The 24,036-nt window shown below is 37.5% G+C and overlaps 1 protein-coding gene and 1 pseudogene across 4 annotated transcripts in view; one reads left to right on the top strand and one right to left on the bottom strand.

Moving 5' to 3' along the window:
- The window catches only part of LOC143673300 (uncharacterized), a 78,677-nt gene extending 63,943 nt beyond the window's left edge, over positions 1-14,734 (top strand). For all 4 annotated transcript variants that reach the window (XM_077147613.1, XM_077147616.1, XM_077147615.1 and 1 more), the window contains 3 exons: positions 5,056-5,151; positions 5,663-5,745; positions 6,186-14,734. In XM_077147613.1, the coding sequence (XP_077003728.1) occupies positions 5,056-5,151; positions 5,663-5,745; positions 6,186-7,478 (1,472 nt within the window). In that variant the 3' untranslated portion in view covers positions 7,479-14,734. The remainder of the gene's footprint in view (positions 1-5,055; positions 5,152-5,662; positions 5,746-6,185) is intronic.
- A 7,190-nt stretch (positions 14,735-21,924) lies between these two features.
- The window catches only part of LOC143673297 (thyroid peroxidase-like), a 42,527-nt pseudogene continuing 40,415 nt past the window's right edge, over positions 21,925-24,036 (bottom strand).

Below are 24,036 nucleotides of genomic sequence, written 5' to 3'. Positions count from 1 at the left end.
AACTTTGAAAAAAAGAAAAAAAAGGAGACAACATGATATGTTTTATCCTGTGGCAGGCTAAGAAACAATGATTGCCAGTTGTGAGTACCAGAAAACCACAGTCTTGGGGAGAAAATGTTGTCTTGATGATACCTGGATTTGGTCTTTTTCCAAGTCTCAAACCATAAGCTAATAAATTTCCATTGTTTAAACCAACCCATTTATGCTATTTGCTTAAGTAGCCTAGGAAACTAAGAACAAAGTTTGGCCCCAGGCATTTGGGTTGTTTCTGTTACATATACCAAAAATGTGAATACAGCTTTGGGATGGGGTAATTGGCTGAGGCTGGAAGAATTGTGAGGTCATTTATAGAAAATGGCCTGGATTTTTTTGAAGAGACCATTCATAGAAATATGAATGTGAAACGTATCTCCAGTAATGCCCTAGAAGGAAATGATGATGTATTATGGAGACAAGAGGAAAAATTATTCTTGTCAATATTTGAGTTCTGATGTAGTGTGGAAGGCAGCTCTTCATTCATGAACTAGAATACTTATCTGAAGCAATTTCCAAGATAAGCATGGAAAGTTCATACTAGCTTCTAATGATGACTTATAGTAAAATTTGAGAGGAATGGGATAAGCTAAGAATGAACATCATGGGCTTAGGAAACCAGAAATTGATGGTTTGGAGAATTTGGAGCTTTTGGAAAGTGGATCCCTTGAGAATAGTCCTTCATGTGAGGGTTTAATTAAACATGAGACCAATCAGCAATTTCTGTTCAAGTCAAGATTGGAGGTGGAGTTTTCCAGGAAAGATTTGTGGAATGTTGTTCTGTCTAATAGTTTGGACCTCTGTGTTCAACTTTCATGACTGACAAGTTTTTTGCAAGATCTGCATGAACAACCACTGGCAGCCTTCATGAAAAGGGACAGATTGTAGGAAAAATCACTTCAAGGGCAGAACCATGGAGCCTGACATCTTCCAAAAATATCTTCTCAGACAAGAAGGTGGGCTGACAAATATATGTTGAAAGGGTGTGCCTGTTTCTTTGCTTGGAGTGTGTTGGCCTCCCAGCCCATGTTGAGTGCCAACCCACTGTTTCAGAGGGTGGATTCAGTACCCATGGGATTTTAGAGTCTCTTTGCCACCTCACTGTTCTAAGAGGGGTATGCTTATTCCCCATGGATTTCAGAATCAGGCCACCTCCCCAAAATTCTGAGAGGTTGTAGGCTTCTTTTGTTTGTTTACAGACAACATGGCTGGTGCACAAGGACTTGGAAGGGCTGCAGTTGCCACTTCATCATCTTGGAGGACAAAATTTCATGTCATTTGTGACTCTCTGACCTTGAGATGTAATGGAGTATGCCTTGTGGGGTTTGAAACCATGAGCTGTGTTTTCCTTTCAATTTCAAGCTATACAAATGGAAATGTTTATTTTATGCTTGTCCCTCCATTGTACATTCTTCTCTAGATTTCACAAGGGCACAGCAGAGGAGACTTGTATTCTAGGACAGACCATACCCATAATGAATTTTGAATGGACCTTGTACTAAGCATTGCTTCTGAAATTGTTTAAGTTTTTTGAGGATATTTTAATGGAGTGGATGTATTTTGCCATAGAAAGAAAAGGTGTTTCTGTGGTCCAGAGGGTATAGTGTGGTGCTTTGAAGTTGGATGTACCCAGAAAATATTTTGTTAACTAAAATCCATACCCGTGCTTATATACCAATTGTAAGTATGACCTTTTGGTGAGGTTCCTTCAGTTTAGGAATGTACCACCAAAATGAGGATGTGTTTTAATCCTATTACTGACATACTTTATAAGAGAATAGAATTCAAATTCAGATATAAAGAGCCATTGATATAAAATGAAATGAATGAAACTCAGAATTGGAAGAAGAGACCAGGTGATGCTGCCTTGTGCCTTGACATATGACAGGCTAAGGAACCAGAGTCAGCATATGCCAGCTCCAGAATGCCAATGTTGGGGAGAAAACATTGTCTCAATTATGCTTTGATTTGGACATTTTCTTGGCTTCAAAACTATTATTAAATAAGTTTCCATTTTTTAAGCCAACCACTTTCATGATTTTTGCTAAAGCACCATAAGAAACTTAGAACATCACTATACCCATTTGAAAATATTATGTGCCCCAGAAAAGCCATATTTTAATCCTGATCCAATCTTTTGGGAGCAGTTGTTTCTTTTAACTTTAATTCAGTAGTATAGCTTGAGAACTTTTGATTAGATCATCCCATTGTGACATGACACACCCAATTGTGGGTGTGACTTTTATTTAAATTAAGATGTAACTCAACTCATTCCATGTGGGATTTGATTAATTTACTGGAATCCTTTAAAAGAGGAAATGTTTTGAAAATAGAAATGACAGAAATCTCAGAGCCCACAGAAATATCACAGTAGAGTTTGCACCAATGCAAACATGTGGAGAACAGAAACACAGATATTTGGAGATGATTAGAGTCCAGCAGATGTTGCCATAAGATATTAGGCAAGCCAGAACCTGGAGAGAGCCATGAGATGCAAGCCATGGAGAAGTAAAGTGAGAAACACTCACAGGAACAGAGGCTGAAAGCAATGGAGCCTAGAGCAAGTGACTAGATGATGCCAGCCACATGACTACCCAGCTGACAGAGCTGTTTCAGACACATCAGCCCTTCTTCAGTGAAGGTAACCTCTTGTTGATGCCTTATTTTTTGACACCTTCACATCCTTAGAACTGTAAACTTTTAATTTATTAAATTCTGCTTTATAAAAGCCATTACAATTCTGGTATAGCATATTCTGGCAGCTTGAAAACTGTCACAGAATTTGATACCAGAAGTGGGGTGCTTTTGCTGTTTTCAAATACCAAACATGTTGGAACAGCTTCTTAAATGGAAAAGAAATATTCTGGAATAATTGTAAAAACCTTGTTAAAGAAGGCACAGAATGCTTTGAAGAGACTGTCCTGAGAAATGTGGACTCTATAGAACCTCTGATAAGGCTTTATACAGAAATGATGTGCATATCATTCCAAATTGGAAGGAAGGCAGTATTTGTAGATGGGAAGCAGAATTTGAGAGTCATGAAGTTGGAGAAGAAATTTCCAAACTAAATGTAGAAAATTCAGGCTGGCTCTTCCTTGAAGGCTATAGTAAACTGTGAGAGGAAAGAGGTAAGCTGAGAACTGAACTCTTGGGTACAAAGAAAACAAAAATTGGTGTTCTGGAAAATTTTTGGCTTCCACAAATGAGACTCCTGTTAATAGGACCCCACATGAGGATTTATCCAAGCAGGAAAGCAGTCAGACATTACATACCAAGCAAAGATTGGAGATGAGTTATCCAAAAAGGATTTGTGGAAAGTCATTTTATCTGATCACATCATCCTATCATATTGCATAGAAAACCAACAAGGGTCTTGTGGGATTTGTATAAAAGGAACCATTGCCTATCTGGACTAAGAGGGACAATGTGAAAGAAAAATGTCTTCAGAGGCTAACTAGTTTTAGTTTACCAATGAAACTAAGGTCTGGGCACAGGAAACCTTGGGTCAGGAAAGTGCACCCACACATATATGTGGAGAGGGTGCATTTGACCTGGAAGCAGAGGGTGGGCCTTCTGCTTCATTATTCAGGAAGAGTTGTGCCATCTCAGGCCTCAGAGAGGGTTGAGTGCATTGACGGGGAATTGGGGGAATCCTGGTTACCATACCATTCTTCTGGAGAGCTTGAGCATATGCCCCAAAGATGGCAAAGATCCTGGGTGCTGCCCAAGTCTGGAAAAGGTAGAATTTTGAAAAATATGTAGCTCCCAAAGAACTTCATTTTTGTAAAAACAACCCAGTATTTGGAGAGACAGAGAAAGGCCACCACTTAGGCCCTTGGAATGGGTGGGACTGCTGCTTTCTGCTGAAAGGATAAATGCCTCTCAGAATTTGAAATCTAATAGAGATTACCATGTAGGTTTTCAGAACTATATGAGTCCAGTGACCCCTTTTTACCTTTTGATTTCTCCCTATAGCAATAGAAACATATATCCTATGATTGTCCCTCCTTTGTACATTGTAAGCAGATAACTTGTTCTAAGTTTCACACATTCAGAGCCAGAGGAAAATTTTTTGTCTTAGAACAGACCATACCTATAATTCTTTGTTGAAATTTTTTACTGGCTGTAACTTTTTATTGTATTTGTATGTTACTGAAATGGTTTAAGGTTTTTGTGATATTGTGATAGAGAGAATGTATTTTGTGTATTGAAAAAATACATCTTTTATGAGGTCCAGAGGGAGGAATGTGCCATTTTGAAAGTGTTATGTACCCCAGAAAAGTTTTAATCCTGATTCAATCTTGTAGGAGGAGCTGTTTCTTTTCATCTTGATTCAATAATATGGGTTGGAAATTTTGATTAGACTATCTCCATGGAGATTTGTCTCACCCTATTGGGGGTTTGACAATGGAGATAGGATTCAACACATCCAGGTGGGTCTTGATTAGTTTATTGGAATCCTTTAGAAGAGGAAACATTTTGGAAAGAATCAGAAATGACAGAAGCATCAGAGTCAATAGAAACTTTACTGCAGGGCTGACAGAGATGTAAACATGTGGAGAATAGAGACAAAGATATTTAGAGCCCAGCAGATATTTCCATAAGATATTAAGCAAGGCAGAACCTGAAGACAGCCAAGGGAAGCCAAGAGATGAAAGCCAGCCCTGGAGAAGTAAAGTGAGAAACACCCACAGGAACAGAAGCTGAAGGCAATGGAGCCCAGGAGCAAGGAAGCAGTAGATGCTAGCCATATGCTTACTCAGCTGACAGGTGTTCCTGACTCATCGGCCTTTCTAGAGTGAAGGTAATTTTTTGTTGCTGCCTTATATTAGACACTTTCATGTCCTTAGAACTATAAATTGTGACTTATTAAATTCCCCTTTATAAAAGCTATTCCAGTTCTGGTATATCACATTATGGCAGCTTGTAGTCTAACACAATCACTTTCACTAGACTTCTTGATTATACACTGTTAAATGCACAGGACTGAAAATTTCCTTTGTTTTTTTTTCCCACAAACAGGCTATCCTGTCTGTAAATCAGACATAGCTTCAAAACTGGTTCAAGGGGAGGAACTGTGGGAAGAAGGAATTGGATTGTTCCAAAGCCAGAATTCAGGTGAGCTCTTGGAACATGTGCTTCAGGGCAAGGAGGAACCTTGTCATTGAGTGAGCCAGTTCTTGAAAATATCCCCTGCAAATTTCTGCAAGTTATATTTTCTGAAATGTAGGTGTACATATTGGAGAAATCTCCTCAGGTGTGGTCATATTTTCATTTATTTTCAATTTGTATTCAAATGTTTGTGTCTTTGGCAAAATTGATATTTATGGACAGTTGGATTTAAATTTTTGCTTATGGCCCTTTTCCTGGTCCTTGTCTTCAATGGTTTTCCCTCTCTTTACCTCCCCCAAATATTATTTTTTGAAATAATTTTTCTTATAATTCAATCTTGAAAATATTTTCTAATTGTTCATGTCATATAAAGGTTTCTACCACCTGAAATAATCTTTAATATTCTTTCTCAGATAACTGTCATATTGGAAACAATTATAGGGCTATGTGTATTGCTTTAGCATATTCACTTCCTTAATGTTGGTCTAGCAATTAATTCATTTTTCAATTCTTTCAGGCAGGGAAAGTAGTCTTAAAAAACAAGAAATGCTGTCCATGCATTCTATCTGCAAAAACGACATATCTAACGTCATGTCATTGGTAAGCATCATGGTTGTAACCCTGGTCTTCCAATAGATACCTAGGAGTGGAATAAATTAAGAATTCAGTACAACCACCTAACTGTAAATTTGTTGAAGTGCTAATTCAGGAAGAGACTGTGATCATTTGAACTTAGAGAAAAACTAATTGCAACACATTAGTATAAACTTATTATAGTTTTTTTATAAAAAGATAATTCTATAAGTAATGCTCATATACTCAATCTTTGAGACATTATAAAGTCTTCAAAACTGATTAGATAGTTCAGCAGTTGAGATGCTACAAAAGAGTAGGTCTTTGAACATACAAGAGAATAACATGATTTATAAATAACACAGAAATATTTTAATTGGAGAATGTCACTGATTGATTTAGAGTTCATATGTATATGAATTAATATTTATGGACAAACCTCTTACACTCTTTCCTCTACATCCTAGAGGCAGAATTCTCATTTTCAAAAGAATGGCATTGTATGTAGTGAATTTCCAGAAGATTGTACTCACAGTTCCAGAGTGACTCAACATGTACTAAATCACAAGGGAAGGAAACCCTACCTCAGCAATCTATTTGGAAAAGCCCTCGATGACCAATCACCTTTTAATCAACAAAAGCATTTTCACACTAGAAGTAAGTCATATGAATGCCATCTAATTGAGAAATCCTTTGTTCAAAACTCTGGCCATGCACATTACAATGGAATTCACATTGGAGAGAAGACCTGTGAATATCATCTTTGTGGGAAAGCCTTTACTAAGTATTCTGAACAGAGACAATATGAGAGAATTCACACTGAAGAGAAACCTTATGTATGTCATATATGTGGTAAAGACTTCACTCTTCATTCTTATCTTGGTGTACATGAGAGAATTCACACTGAAGAGAATCCTTATGAATGTCATATATGTGGAAAAGCCTTTATTCAGTGTTCTGCCCTTAGACAACATGAAAGAATTCATACTGGGGAGAAACGTTATGTATGTCATCTATGTGGTAAAGTCTTCACTCAATATTCTGGACTTAGACGACATGAGAACACTCACACTGGAGAGAAGCCCTATGAATGCCATCTATGTGGGAAAACCTTCAGCTTTCCTTTTTATCTTAGAGAACATGAGAGAATTCACACTGGAGAGAAACCATATGAATGTCATCTATGTGGGAAAGCCTTCACTCGATGTTCTACCCTTAGACAACATGAGAGAATTCACACTGGAGAAAAACCTTATGTATGTCATCATTGTGGTAAAGCCTTCACTCAATGTTCTAGCCTTAGACGACATGAGAGCACTCACACTGGAGAGAAACCCTATGAATGTCATCTATGTGGAAAAACCTTCAGTTTTTCTTCTTATCTTAGAGCACATGAGAGAATTCATACTGGACAGAAACCATATGAATGCCATCAGTGTGGGAAAGCTTTCACTCTTGGCTCTTATCTTAAAGCACATGAGAGAATTCACACTGGAGAGAAACCTTATGAATGCCATCTATGTGGGAAAGCCTTCACTCAATGTCGTGCCCTTAGAAATCATAAGAGAATTCACACAGGAGAGAAACGTTATGAATGTTATCTCTGTGGTAAAGTCTTCACCCATTATTGTAACCTTAAACGGCATGAGAAAACTCACACTGGAGAGAAACCTTATAAATGTCATTTATGTCAGAAAGTCTTTACCCATTATTCTAACCTCAGAAAACATAAGAGAACACACATTGTAGTGAAATCTTAGAAATGCCATCTATGTGGGGAAATCTTTACTCAGTGTTTTAACCAGAGACAGGTAAGTTCCTAGAACATTCAGCCTTGGCTAAAGGACAGTCTTCAGAGTTCTCAGGTAAAGAAGCTCATGTGCAAAAATCCTAATCAGTCATATGGGAGCAATGGTTTATTATAATCCCTATTCAGTACTTTAGGTTGGAAATTTGATTGGGTTGTCTCCACAGAGATAAGACTCAATCATTTATGGGTACTAAATTTGATTAGATGGAGATGTGTCTCCAACCATTCTATGTGGGTCTTGATTAGTTTACTGGAATCCTATAAAAGAAGAGACATTTTGGAGACAGTTCCATTTGGAGAATGAAGAGAGAGCAATAGAACCATGAGAGAATGAAGGAGAGAATCACACTGTACACCAGCCAAAGGTCTTTGGAGATGAAGAAGGAAAATATCCCATGCAGAGCTTCATGAAACAAGAATCCAGAAGAGAAAGATAGCAGATTTCACCATGTACCCTTCCAGCTGAGATAAATCCTGAACACATTGCCCTTCTTGAACCAAGGTGTGTGTCCCTGGATGCCTTAGATTGGACATTTCTATAGATTTTATTTAATTGGTCTTAAAATGTAAAGTGCAACTTGTTAAACTCCTCTTTTTAAAAGATGTTCCATTTCTGGTCATCAGACACAAGGTTTTCACAATTGCACAATCACATTGTGAAAGTTGTTCTACAATCATCTTCAAGAAACATGGTTACTGGAATACAGCTATACAGTTCCAGACACTTCCCTCTAGCCACTCTAATACACCCTAAACTAAAAAGGAGATCTCTATAATGCATAAAGATAAACTCCAGGATAACCTCTCAACTCTGTTTGAAATCCTTCAGCCACTGACATTTTATTTTATCTCCTTTCTTACACTTTTCAGTCAAGAATATTTTCTCAGTCTCTTGATGCTGAGTCCCAGCTCATTCTGTCTCACATTGTCAGGGAGGTTTACACCTCTGGGAGTTATGTCCCATGTAGACAGGGGGAGGGCAGTGAGTTTGCTTGCCATTTTGGCTAAGAGAGAGAGAGACCACATCTGAGCCACAAAGGAGGTTCTCTGGGGGTGATTCTTAGGCCTAATTTTAAGTAGTCTTAGCCTATCCTTAGTGGGGATAAGCTTCTTATAAAGAAATCTCAAGATTGAGATCTTGGCCTATTGATTTAGTTGTCCCCACTGTCTTGTGAGAATATCAGAAATTCTCCAAATGGGGAAGTTGAATTTTCCTCCTTTCTCATCATTCCCCCAATGAGACTTTGCAAATACTTCTTTATTCACTGTTAAAATCACTCTGGGATTTATTGGAGGCATCACACTAACCTGGAAAAAACTTTTAAAAATGTCCTATTCCAAGCTTTCAGTTATGTCTATTTCTCTTTTCATGTTTTCAGTGTTTGCCTCATGTATTTTGGAGCACTCTGGCTAAGTGCATAAATATTTATGATTGTTATGTCTTCTTGTTGAATTGTTCCATTTATTAATAATAGTTTCCTTCTTTTTTTCTTTTAACTACTTTATATTTGAAGTCTAATTTGTTGGATATTAGTATAGCTACTCCTGCGCTTTTCTGATTGTTGTTTGCATGAAATCTCTTTTCCCAGCATTTCACTTTCAACCTGTTTGTCCTTGCATCTAAAATGTGTTTCCTATAGACAGTGTATAGATGGATCCTGTTTTTAATCCATTATGTCATTCTGTGTCTTTTGATTGTGGAGTTTAATCCATTAACATTTAGGGTTATTATTGTAAGGGCAGTACTTTCTTCTACCATTTTGCCTTTTGTATTTTTTATGTCTTTTTTCCACTTTTTACCTTTACTGATAATTTCCATTTCTACACTCTTTTCCACACCTCTCTCTCTTGTCTTTTCCTATCTCCTTCTAGTGCTCTCTTTAGTATTTCTTGCAGAGCAGATCACTTGGTCACATATTCTCTCAGTAATTGTTTTGTCTGAAAATGTTTTAATTTCCCCTTCACTTTTCAAGGAAAATTTTGCTGGATATGGAATTCCTGGTTGACAGTTTTTCTCTTTTAGGATCTTAAATATATCATGCCACTGTCTTCTCAATTTCATGATTTCTGCTGAGAAATCTACACACAGTCTTATTGAGATTCCCTTGCATGTGATGGATTGCTTTTCTCCTGCTGCTTTCAAAATTCTTTCCCTTTGACATATGACAATCTCATTAGTAAGTGTCTTCAAGTATATCCATTTGGATCTATTCTGTTTTGGGTACACTGCACTTCTTGGATTTGTAATTTTATGTCTTTTATAATGTTTGGGAAATTTTCAGTGATAATTTCCTCCATTAGTCTTTCCCCTCCTTTTCTCTTCTCTTCTCCTTCTGGAACACCCACAACATGTATATTGAGCTTCTTGTTGCCATTCAATTTCCTGAGACACTGCTGATATTTTTCCATTCTTTTCTCTATATTTTCTTTTGCTTGTCAGATTTCAGATGTCCCATCTTCCAATTCACTAATCCTTTCTTCTGCCTCTTGAAATCCAACATTGCAGGTTTCATTTTTTTTCATCTGTTCTACTGTGCCTTTCATTCTCATAATTTTACAGACCATCAATTCTGGTTTCTTTATACCCAAGAGTTCAGTTCTCAGCTTATCTCTTTCTTGTCACATTCCATTATATATTTCAAGGATTAACCAGGCTGCATTTTCCATATTTAATTTGGAAATCTCTTCCTCTAAGTATCCAACATCATGGATTTTATGATCTGCCTTCCATCCAAAGCCAGTCAATATTTCCATGTTTTTTACCAGTTTAAAGCAAGGATCACCTTCCTTCTAGTTTGTAATAACACATGCATCATTTGTCTAAGGTCTTTTAGAGGAATGTTTAGATTCCACATTTCTACCAACAGTCTTTTCAAAGAATTCTAGGCCTTCTCTATTAAGAGCCTCACAACTCTTCCAAAGCTTCCCCTGATCCATTTAAAAAGCATTCTAATATTGTTGGTATTTTCAAACCACAGCAGCACCCCACTTCTCTCATACTAAAATCTGTTTTAGTTTGTTGAAGCTGCCAAAATTACAACATACCAAAGTGGAATGGCTTTTAAAAGGGGTATTTATTAAGTTGAAAATTTACAGTTCTAAGGCCATGAAAATGTCCACATTAAGGCATCCAGAGAAAGAAACTTTAGCCCCAAAGAAAGGGCTGATGAAGATCAGGGTTTCTCTCTCAACTGGGAGAGCACGTGGTGACATCTACTAATCCTGTCTCCTCATTTCTTAAGACTTCCCTGAGGACATTTTCCTTCTGCTCCAGAGGTTTCTAGCTGTGTAGGTTCTGTTGGTACTGGTGGTTCTGTTGATTCTGGTGACCCTAAGATTTTTTCAAAATGGTTTCCTCTTAAAGAACTCCAGTAAACCACCCTATCTTGAATGGGTGAAGACATCTCCATTGCAACTGTCTAATAAAAATTTGCCACTGACAGTTGGGTGGGTCACATCTCCATGGAATGAATCAGAAAGTCCCATCCAGCAATATTGAATGAAGAGTAAAGGAGATGGCTTTCCTGGGGTACATAATAACTTCAAACTGCCACTATTACTGTATAGTTTTAACATTATCTGTTAAGAAAGTGAAAACTTTGAAACATGTACAATAAAATTTATCTGTTCATCTAATTTTTTACCTTCTCCATATAAATTCCTTCTTTCTATCCAAATCTTGAGAATCTTAAAAATGATATTCATCTAACTACTTTGAATAAAAGAGAATCTTTAAAATGAATGCACAGTTGTAAAAGCTATTGTTTTATTAGAAATTGTGTCCTGAATGGTGTGTCCCATTTCTCACTATTTTTTGAAAAAAGATATTTATTTCATTCTCAGAAAGGCTAGAACACCCAACATAAACTTAGGCAGAAAGTACCTCAGAAAACTAAACAAATATGAGAATGTATTAGAACCAGAATAATAGAAAATTTATGTATGAAAAGATGTCTAGAAAATTTTTGCCACATTTGTTAAGTGTGGAAATACTTTAAATAACTTTTCTAAAATTAGGAAAAGATAGGGTGGTTTAGATAATATATGAAGAATAAATATTATATGACATTTTATTTGTAGTTGCCCTGAATGGTTTGGAAAATGACAAATCATGGCCACTTGGGGAAAATCTATTGGTCATCTGAGAATATACACATTATTGTCAAAGCTTGAGATCCAGGGCTTAGGGCTGCCTCCAGTCTCATATTTCTGCTATCAACTTTAAATATTGAATTTCATTTGTTTGAAGATCACTGTCCTGATCCCCTATTTTTTAATAATAGGAAGCTTAAAGAAAGACAGTGATATAACCATTGTCCTTTCTTTTCATGTGAAGAAATATGCACAGACAGTTTCAGTTGTTATCCTGAAATCCAACTGCTAAAAATGCAGAACAGGGATAGAATCCATCTTTTTTGCATTGACCTATTCACCTCAGAAAGTGTGAGGGTTAGATGTTGTGTCATCTTGGCCAAATGATTATGTGCGGTTGTCTGGTCAGGCAAGATCTGGCCAGAATGTTGCTACAAGGGTATTTTGTGGCTGGTTGATAAACAGGAAGACTGGTGTATTAAATCGTCAGTCAACTGATTGCTTCTGTGGCTTATTACATCTGTGTTCAGCTAAGTCATGTCCCACAATGTGATCATCAAATCAGTGAAAAGTTTTTAAGGAAGAAGAGAAACTCACTTCTTCTTTAGCCAGCCAGCCTCACCTATGGAAATTTCCAAACCCTTCATCAGACCTGCCAGATTCACAGATTTTGGAGTCTTCCATTCCCATGATTGCATGAGACACATTTAGATGTCTCATATTTGCAGATATCTCTTGTTGGTTCTGGTACAACATGGTACCAGAAGTGATTCTTGAGAAGCAGAATTTAAAAATGGGTTTTTACAGTGAGTTTTCTGATCTGAATATACTCAGAGGCACTAAAGACTCTGTTTCCAATAATCAAGATGACACTGACAGTTCATTAAAAGAGTTGGTGTAAGAGATACTAAAAATATCACCATTTGATTCTGCTAATTGTACACTTACCATTGTGCAAGGCTCTGGGTGAGAGTGTTCATGACACTTGTGCTGGTTTGAAAGGATTATGTGCCCTAGAAAAGCCATGCTTCAATCCTAATCTGTTTTATGGAGGTAGCATTAACAGTTTCTTTTAATCCCCATTCAGCACTACAGATTGGAAACTTGGTTTGATTATTCCCATGGAGATGTGACTCACCCAGTTGTAGGTATTAACTTTGATTAGATGCAGATGTGACTCCACCCATTCCAGGTGGGTCATGTTTAGTTTACTGGAATCCTTTAAAAGGAAGCATTCTGAAGAGTGTGATGAGAGTGAAGAGAACCAGAAGCGCCACATAGACCTTTGAAAAACACCACAGAGGGAGCTTAATGAAACAAAAAACCTGAAGAGAAAGGTAGCAGGCATTGCAATGTTCAAAATTTGCCTTTCCAATTGAGAGAGAAACCCTAAACTTCATTGGCCTTTCTTAAATGAAGGTCACCTCTTGTTGGTGCCTTAATTTGGACATTCTTATAGACTTGCTTTAATTTGGACACTTCCAAGGTCTTAGAACTGTAAACTTGCAACTTAATAAATTCCTCCTTTTAGAAGTCATTCTGTTTCTCGTATATTGCATTCTGGCAACTAACAAACTAGAATAATCCTTTTATGGAGTTCTGTGGAATTAAGAGGTATAATGTTGTTGTCTGGTTGTTAGATATGCTGGATAGTAATGAGGGAAAGGAATGAGCTGAAGGCTTCAAATTTGAAACTTAAGTGCTGGATTAATTATGTTAATTTTCCATATTTGCCCTGAAAGAAAATTTTATTTCCTGTGGTCATAGACTTGAGGTCTCTGTAAACCAGTTGCAAAGCAGCATTGTGTGAATAGCAGATTTACAACATGAACTAAAATCTCAACCTTGAAGCTTATCTACTGTTAAAGTAAGGACTTTGATTGGAAAAGAATGGGATCCTGAAACTTGGGATTGAGATATATGGCTTGATAATGAGGCCAAAGGGGAGGTGGATTCCTTAGAATCTACTGAGCCTTGTCTAGATAGAACTTTAATGGATTGCCTTGAAGAAAGATGCTCCCAACCACCAGGCTGCCTTAAGGATGCAGTTTTTCAGTCTCCAGTCTGCCCAGAAGAGTCTCTCATCCAACCTACACAAAAGGAGATTAACCCTTCTGTGCCTGATAGCCCTGTAACCACCTCCCCTGTAGAAACAGTCCTCTCTCCTCTGTCTGAAGCAACTCACCCTGTTTCACCAGAGGAAACGACAATGGAATGCCCTGAGGTAATTAACTTGAAAGACACTTCTATTTATTTTCATGACCCACCCCTGCCATTCCTTTTATTCAAGGCTGATAACTAGTATAAAGTCCCAACAGGCCAAAAAATGAGGTACAAAGTAGGGTCCATGAGGAGGTATGTTATACATCAAAAGAATTGCATGCATTTTCCAATCTACATAGAAAGAAATCATGGCAATATGTGTGGGGATGGATTTTAAGTGTTTGAGATAATAGTGGAAGGAATAAAAAGTTGGTTCAACTTATTGAACTTACTGATATGAGCCCACTAAGCAGAGATTCTGTTTTCAATGTTATAGCTCAAGTGGTTAAAAAAGGTATTATCTGTTTGCATGGTTGGATGAAATGTGGATCAAAAGGTAGCTGACATTTCCTGAAGTCAAAATGCCAGAACTGCCTGAGTATAATGCAGATGAGGAGATCCAGAGTCTTACAACAATTGTAATGTTAGAGAGGATTTAACATGAAAGACCAGCTCACCCACCCTAGGAATGACTAGAAGACACATCTTTCACCAAAAACTTGAGAAACAAATTTGTGTGACTTACTCCATCATTCCTGAAGAGCTATGTAGCTGCCCTTCTCTGTAGGTCAGACATTACTGACGGAATTGCTATCACTGAGCTGTAATCCTTAAATAGAATAGAGATGAATGGATCCCAAGTTGGCAGAAGCCATGTGGTAATAGTTAATCACCATAGACAAGATGTGCATGGCTAACATAATAGACAGCAGACTCAAAGCAGCAATCAAAATAATGCACTGATTTGTGGCATTGGCTAGTAGCTCATTGGTTACCTAGAAGTAAAATAGATGGGCAGTGTTCTAGTTTGTTAGCTGCCAGAATGTGATATACCAGAAATGAATGGCTTTTAAAAAGGGGTATTAAGTTCCTAGTTTACAGTTCTAAGGCCATGAAAATATCCCAATTAAAGCAAGTCTATAAAAATGTCCAAATTAAGGGGTCAACAAGAGGTTACCTTCACTCAAGAAAGGCTTATGAAGTTTGTTGTTTTTCTCTCTCAACTGGAAAGGCACATAGTGGACATGGTGATGTCTGCTAGCTTTCTGTCCAGGGTTCTTGTTTCATGAAGCTTCCCCAGGGGTTGTTTCCTTCTTCATCTCCAAAGGTCATTGACTCCTGGGCTCTCAGATTCATTGTTCTATCTCTCTCAAAAATGTTTCCTGTTTTAAAGGATTCCAGTAAACTAGTGAAGACCCACCTGGAATGGGTGGAGTCACATCTCCCTACCACACAGCCACATCCTTCCCCACCACTGGGCAACTATGCTCACAGGCACCAGCATAGCATCCCCAACCTGCAACTATACCTGCACTGCAATGCATCACCACAGTGTTGTGCCCCACCCTGTTTGCTAAATCTAGTTCCACATCCATCTCACAAATACAAGGCTTTAGACTATTGAATGAAATCAACTAGCAAAGTAAACCAAACAAGATATTTACATGATATGAAAGAAAATGAAGATCATTAAGCACATCACAATGTAGACAGATACAGAGGTGACACAGACATTGGAACAACTAATCAAAGATGTTCATACAACTGTACTAAACAAAATAAATGGGATGGCTAATGACATAGATGAGATCAAGAAGACAATAAAGAGGAATTTCAAAGAATAAATAGAAAAAGGCACATCACAGAGATTAAAGTTGCTGTAGAACAAATAAAAACATACTAGTGATACACAGCAGCAGATTTGCAGAGGTAGAAGAAGGAATAAGTGAACTAGAGGACAGGACAACTGATTCCAAACACTCAAAACAGGAAATAGCAAAAAAAAGATGGAAAATTTTGAATTGGATCTCAGGAAATAATGGACAAAACAATGGATGCAAATATAAGAATCATTGGTATCCCAGAAGGAGAAATGAAGAGTAAAGCGCTAGGAAGATTAGTTGAGGATATAATGGGGGAAAACTTCCCAACCCTTATAAAAGACATAATTATACAAGTTAAAGAAGCTCAGTGAACTCCAAATAGAATCAATCATAATAGGCCTTCCCCAAGACATATACTAGTCAGTCTGTCAAATGTTAGAGAAGTAGAGAATCCAGAAAGTAGTAAGAGAAAAACAATCCACTACATACAAGGGAAACCACATAAGACTGAGTTTAGACTAGTCAACCAGCACCATGGAGGTGAGAAGGCAGTGGGATGATATATTTAAGATTCTGAAAGAGAAAGATTTCCAGCCAAGAATTCTTCAATTCAACAAAATTGTCCTTCAAAACTGAGGGAGAGATTAAAATTTTTGCACACACAAAAAAATCCTGAAAAATTTGTCAACAGGAGACCAGATTTACAAGAAGTACTAAAGGGAATTCTGCCAGTTGAAAAAAGACAGGAGAAGGAGGTCTAGAGGAGAGCACAGAATTGAAAAGTACCAGTAAGGTAACTTAAAGGATACAAAGAGAAAGAGGGAAAAGAATATGTAGACCTGACAAAATAAAAAGATAAGATGGTGGATTCAAGAAATGCCTTTTCAGTAATCACTTTGAATGCTAGAGAACTAAACTTGCCAATTAAAAGATATAGAATGTCAGGATGGATTAAGAAATAAAATCCAGGTATGTGCTGCTTACAACAGACTGATCTTAGATGCAAGGATACAAATAGATTGAAAGTGAAAGTATGGAAAAAAATGTTCCATGCAAGTAACCAAAGGAAACAGGAGTATCAATACTAATATTGGACAAAATGGACTTTGAATGTAAAGACATCATAAGAGAAAAAGAAGGACAATACATACTAATCAAAGAGGCAATCCACCAAGAAGAAATAACAAGCATAATTGTTTATATTCTCAATCAAGGAGCTCCAAAGTACATGAGACAGACATTGGCAAAACAGAGGAGCAATAGATGTTTCAACAATAATATTAGGAGATTTCAATACACCACCCTCCTTTATAGATAGAACAATCAGAGAGAAAATCAATAAGGAAATAAAGAAGTAAAACAACTTGATCAATGAATTAGACCTAATGGACATACATAGGTCATTAAACCCCAAAACACCAGGATATGCATTTTTCTTGTGTTCATGGAACATTATCCAGGATAGATCATATACTGTGGCACAAAATGTTTTTTTTAATTAAAAAACATTGAAATTATTCAAAGCACTTGCTTTGATCACAATGGAATGAAGCTGGATCTCAATAACCACTAAGGAATGAGAAGATTCACAAATATTTGGAGATTAAATAACACATTCTTAAACAACCAGTGAGTCAAAGAAGAAATTGCTAGAGAAATCAGCTACCTGGAGACAAATGAAAATGAGAATATAACATATCAGAACTTATGGGATTTGGCAAAGACTATGCTGAGAGAGAAATTTATTGCCCTAAATACCTATATTGAAAAACAAGAAAAAGCAAAAATTAAGGATTTAATTGCTCACTTAGAGGAACTTGAGAAAGAACAGTAAACTAACACCAAAGTAAATAGAAAAGAAATAAAAAAGATTAAAGCAGAGGTAAATGAATGGGAGAAGAAAAGAACAATAGAAAAAATGAAACCAAAGTTCGGTTCCTTGAGAAAATCACCAAAATTGATGGTCCACTAGCAAGACTGACAAAGAAAAGAAAAGGGAGGATGCAAATAAACAAAATCAGAAATAAGAAGGGGTGTATTACCACAGACTCTGAAGGAGTAAAAGAAACCATAAGATGATACTATGAACAACTTTATGCCAACAAACTACACAGCTTAGATGAAATGGACAAATTCCTGGAAACACAAAGATGCTACACTGCCTCAGGAAGAAATAGAAGAGCTTGACAAACAAGTCACAAGGAAAGTGATTCAATCAGGTATCACAAATCTCTGTAATGAACATAGGTGCTAAAATCTCAATGTAATACTCTTAAATAGAATTAACACATTAAAAGGATTATACACCACGACCAAGTGCGGCTTATACCAGGAATACTCTTGTGAAGCTTATGTATGTAGTGGAGAAGTTTAGCATACCTATAGGTATGTCTAAGGGTTACTTCTGGAGACCCTCTTTTGTTACTCAGATGTGGCCTCACTCTCTCTAAATCTAACCCTGTAAGTGAAGCCATTGCCCACCCCCCTATGTGGGACATGACATACAGGGAAGAAAGTCACTCTGGTTGTGTGGGGCATGACTCCCAGGTATGAATCCAGCTCTGGCACATGGAATCAACAATTCCATCCTGACAAAAAGGGAGTAAAGAAGTGTAACTAATAAAGTATCAGTGACTGAGAGTTCAAGTAGAGTGGAGAGGCCCATCTGGAGATCACCCTTTTGCAAGCTTCAGTTAGACATTGCTATCTGTGATAACTTGCCAAACCGCAACCCAAACCATTCCAGCCAATCCTACCAGACACTGAAGGCAATATTTAAGATTCTACAAAATTTCCATGCACAAGGGTAACTTCCCAGTGTTGTGGGGTGCACTGAAAGAGAGACCACACAAATCAAAACTGCAAGCCAATTTGAAGTCTTTATTAGCTGGCTGGCGACTGCCTCAGAAACCTCCAAGAAAGAGGATTCAGAGAGCAGCCCCCAGAGGTTTTCAAAGTGTGCTTATAAAAGTTAAAATCATGCTGTTTTTTTTTTGCAGTTGCTAGTAAGCAAGTGGTTCATAGAAGCAGAAGAATGCCATTAGTTATTGCCAAAACATATCCCATTCCCACAGTTTCTTTGCATTGGTTATTGTTTAATTTATTAGAGTCATTCTGCCCCAATGGTGTGGGGACTTTCCCTGCTTGGGCCTGATTGATTGTCCTGCTTAGGCCTGATTAATTGCTCCTGGCCCTCCACACCAGAATCCTAACCCCCCAAATGGAACCCTGGACCAGATAAATCCTGAAACCTAGAAGACCCAGCCTCTCCAGAACATCAGCTAGTTCCATCTCCCTACCCCATATTATTGACAGACCCATCCAACATGAAAAATCCAGAATGTCCACAGCCCAATTACCCTTAAAGAGAGGGATAAAAAAGATCAAAGTTTAAGGTGGAGGTTGTAACTAATGAATATGGTTGCTTAATAATTAAATTGATCTTTCTTTTAGTTTCCAGTGTCTTAGAGAGTTAGAAGTGAAAAATTAAAAATTTTTCCAGGCCAAACTCTGAAATCTGTTCTACAATAAATTGCTCTGTGCTATGAAATTTATTACTTGTTTGTATATATGTTATTTTTCACACACACAAAGTCAATTGTGATGATAAAAAATATTTATTCCTTCTAGCCTTCTATTTTCTGTAGCAACTAGAAGGAAAGGTCTGAGAGGATGGTATGTGGCTCACAACAAACTCTGGGCTCTGTCCTGTAACTACATGTTGAAGAGTGGTTGGAAAACTATTGCTTTTTCCTTTCTTTATTCTATATATATGTTATAGTGTATGTGCTGGTTTGAAATGATGTGTGTCCCCTAGAAAAGCCATGTTTTAATCCTAATCCCATTTTGTAAAGGCAGCCATTTCTTCTAATCCCTAGTCAGCATTGTATGCTTGAAACTGCAATTAGATCATAAACCAGATAAAGGAAGAGGAGGTATATATGACTGAGAAGTGTTGAGTGTGGGCTAAGAAATTACAGAAGTGGAAATTGGGATGATAAGAGCCTTTAAATCTAGTTCCAGGGCCATGGCTGACTTCAGATCATCTCAACTGGGACTCACTAAGGAAGAACTCAGGGATGGAAGCTCAATGCTGGATAAGCCCAGAAGGTATGGCAGACGGAAATGATAGAGTGGTTCCTGTCAGTGGGCAAGTCAAATTAGCTACTCTTGAAATGATAGCAGAGCACACATGGCCACCGAATCATCTCTAATTCCTCAAGTCATCGAGAAATTGTTTGGAATGTAAATGTATTTATTTGAAATGGAGAAAAATCCTTTTTGAGAGTATTGTAATGCTCACAAATTTTATGTAGGATATTTCTTGTCTTGATTTCTAGGTACTTGGGCATTGGAATTAATACAAGGTGCCTCAGTGGAGCACGGAATTAGATTAGATGGAAAATAGGAGAGTGGTTATATGTGTATTTCAAACTCTTCCACTCTTCTTCAATCTCTAATTCTCCCTCCATTCCCTTATTTGCAACAGATAACTCGGACTGCTACTCTTCTGTGCAAATTGAAGCCAACAGAAGGGAACAACTTATCTTCTTAATTGCAATCATGCAAACTGGTCTAACATGTCTACCCATACTGACCTCTGTGCCTATGGTACAGTGAGAGATCTTGCCTTACACTTTCTCAAGAAAGTGAATCCTTACACTTTCTCAGGAAAATAAATGCTTGTTTAATCCTTCTCTCTTTTATATATTGAACCACCCAAACTCAACTGGATCCATTTTTATGACTTTTAATCTTAAACCTACTTAGATCTCTCCATTACCAACCAAATCAGGAACTTTGTCCCAAGCTGAGTCAGGTTTCACATATTGCCTGACTCAGTGAATGGCTTCATTATTGATCTGATTACTCAAGGTGGCATCTTTGACATTACCCTGTCCTGTATTCCTCATATCCAATCCACCAACATTGATAATCTGTTTCCAGTTATTAATGAAAGTGTCCTTTTTTTTATATACCACTACCTCCCTAGTCCCTGGTACCATACTCACTTGTCAGGTCTAATGCAATATCCACATTATTGTTTTCCCTGGTCTCTTATCTACAACCAAGGTAATTGCTCTGAAATTTATGTGGGATCATGCCACTTCCCCACTATAATCAAACTCAGTGCAACTTCTTAACTAGGGCTAAAGGGTCATTTTGATTTTGCTCCTATTAACTTTCTTCCCACCTCATCTGGTAATAATTTCTATTTATCCACACTAACTTCTGTAACTTCATCTTAGCCAGCATGTTCCCTCTTTCCCCAGGGCCTTTGCACCTATTATACTCTTTGCCTGAAACACTCATTCCTACCCTTCCATGCTGCATATCTTTCAGATCTCAGCCCTAACAGCACTTCTTGAAGGAAACTCTTCCTCAACTTATGTAGGTCAGTTCTCCTTATTAAAGGTACTTGAAGCCACATGCTCTCCTTTGTAGCACTGACCATAGATGCTCAATTTTACATTTGTTTCTTGAGTATTAGTGCCTTGCTCCCCTACTAGACTCTAAATAACATGCAGAGTGGACTATGTGAATTTTTACTCATCATTCCAACCCCACAACCTAGTGCCTGGTGCATAACAAATGCTTAATATTTTTTGATTGAATTGATGATGATTATAGAAATACAGTAGACTGGTTGAGAGTGCAGATTCTGGAGCTGGAAGCCTGTTTATAAATTCCAAAACTGCAACAGAGGAGCTGTGTGATGGGTAACTATCTCCCAGTATCTTCTTATGTAAAATATGGATTAAAAATAATATTTGCAACATCATAATAATTAATGGAGGAATTAAATTAGTTAGTTAAATGTTTTTAACAGTGCCTGACAGGTAGTAGGCACTCAACAAACTATGGCAAAGATAATGGTGTTTGAGACTGATGAATGTCCATGATCCAGAACAGAAAGCTGAGTGAGGTCAGAGGAAGTGGAGAAGTGACTGTTTCAGAGGTTGTCCAAGAAGGAGGAATGGTGAATACAAAGACATGGAAGCAATGCTATCAGGTAGGAGTGGAGCAGCAAACAGACATTCAGATGTACATGGCTGCTGCACAAAGCCTATTTTGAAAGGTTGGGAAATGAGTTTGAAAAGGAGGCCCACAAGAAAGAGCAATAATTAATGAAATCTTTTGAATGCTGAATATTTCAAAATCATTTTGCATTTTTTAGTATAGACTTAAGTATATACCTTGTGGACTTTATTTGGAAAATATTCTTCCAGTTGATTTCCCACTAACCACTCAGCATTAGAGATTGCTTATGAGTCTCAATGTTAATGTGGCAGATAAAGACATCTTCTAGCTTTTTAGTCATTCCATAATTATGGGATGTCTTATGTACCATTTTGTCCCTTGCACCTTATCCCTCCTAGCTAGGATGGTACATATAGTTGACTACACTGAACACATTTGAAACAAAAAATGGAAAACTTAGCTTCTTGTATAAAAGGGAAGTGTGATCTCACCCACACAAGTTCTTTCATCTTCTAAAATGTAAGGATCTGTGCAGAAGCACTGGAAGCTGCCCTTGGTGTTCTTGCATTTGGCAGAATGATGGCAGGGAGGACCATTAGATTTTTGCATTCATTAATATCTGTAAAATAACAGTGAGAACATTACATGGTTTAAGGAAGGAACTGATTTTCCTACACAAACACATACACACACATATGTACACACACAGGCATCCGAAGTGCCAGTATTTGTGCAGCTCTACTTTTACATATAGGCCAAGCTCCTCTTTTCCTATTTCTATAATTTCTCCACAAGGAAGAATATCACCTTCAATTTTGGGAGGTGTCTGTCCTCTCCGCTGTCTTGATGCAAAGCCCTTGGATAATTGATCCAATTATTGGATTCTTCTGCAAAAGTCCTCATTTCCAACTAGCCAGTTTCACAAACTGTGGACTCTGAAATTTGCATGTTCTTTCTAGGCACCATGCTTTTGTTCAACTAATGCTTTCTAGCAGGGAGCTTTCTTCCTTCCCCTTTGCTTATTGAGCTCCTACAGTCTTTCAATAATGTCTTCAAGTGATTGTCACTGTCTAACCGAGATGGCCTTTTAAATGCTTTTCTTGCTGGATTCCAATAGCTCACAATCATTGTTTACATAATTTCTTTGACAATTAATACTTTCCTGCTTTTGATTAGATTCAATGCAATTTGCTTCAATTCAATTCAGCTCAATTCAATCACTGGTGAACAAAGCAGATACATTCCTGGATCTCAGGGGACTCATCCTACTCTGGGCAAGTGTGTGGGAGAATGAAATCAGGAATTTACAGCATGGCATGATAAGCATTGGGGAGGGGTATCTCACTCAAACTTGGGTGGTCAGAAGAATTTTCTTGGAGGAAATTAAATATGGCTGGGACTAGAAGAATGAATAGGGCTTTGCTGAGTAATTGAAAACCCCCCAAGTAAATGAGGTGGGAGGTGAGGGTGGAGCTGGAATAGAGTAAGCATGTTCCAGCAGAATTATTTTCCAACTGGATGGCAAGGAATCTGAGAGTAAGAACTCTATGCTTTTGTACTCTCCATTCTATCCCAGTAAAAATGTATTATTTTTCTTGTGTGTTTTTCATTGTTGAGAGTCAGGCATTAGACCAGGAGTCTAGATGTTGATTGATCAAGTACCTGAAGTTGTTTGGGTCTCCACTTCTTTCACCATAAATGAAGACCAATGTGTTACATCTCATGGCTTTTTTGTGTGTGTGTGTGTGTGTGTGTAAAATCTATAACCTATTACTGATTTCCAAGGCTCCTGTTTCCAAATAACTTGCTACATAATTTTTTTAATATATAATAATATTTCCTTTCTGGCCAATTCCAGGAAGCAACCAGTAGAATATCCAAAGAAAAACGATTCTATATTATTAAGCATGTAACATATATATATATATATATATATAAAATACATATTGTTAATATATATTAAACATACAATATTAAATATGATGATAAATATTATATATAACATATATTACCCTCTCTTCAGAGTGAATGAAAATTAGCTTTTGTTTTACTATGTGCCAAAGAGGTAGCTGCATTTTCTCACTGTTTAGACTCAAAGTAGTCTCTTGACACAGGCACTGTCAACATGCTATAATATCAGGGGGAAACTGGGAGAAAAAAAAGAACTTGCCCAAGGTCACAGCTAAGTGGATAAGTCTGGACTCATGCACAGGTAAGCAAGGACTCTGGTGCCAGACTCGGTGTTCTTACCTATCACATTGGACTCACTTCTCCTGGGCAACAGTGAGAAAAGTTCAAACTTGTGCAATGCTCCATGTCACTAAATATCAATTCAGGTTCATGTGCCCCACAGGGCCTGTTGCTGGGCCTCTGGTTCCTGTTGTCAATTCAAGTGCATGTGTGGGTGGGGTGGTAAAAATCAACAGGTAGATATTTGATGTAAGGGAGACCTGGGCTTGACTCCAGACTGCCAAGTCCTAACTCAGAGATCCAGAGCGAGATACTTACCTCTGTAAGCTTGAGTTTTCTCATTTATAAAATGGATATAATTATGTAGATTGTGAAGAA

The sequence above is a fragment of the Tamandua tetradactyla genome, unplaced genomic scaffold (assembly GCF_023851605.1).
Source record: "Tamandua tetradactyla isolate mTamTet1 unplaced genomic scaffold, mTamTet1.pri scaffold_91_ctg1, whole genome shotgun sequence".
NCBI classification, from domain to species: domain Eukaryota; kingdom Metazoa; phylum Chordata; class Mammalia; order Pilosa; family Myrmecophagidae; genus Tamandua; species Tamandua tetradactyla.
Note: the sequence above shows the minus strand (reverse complement) of the source record. Positions and strands in the feature narration are given on the sequence as shown.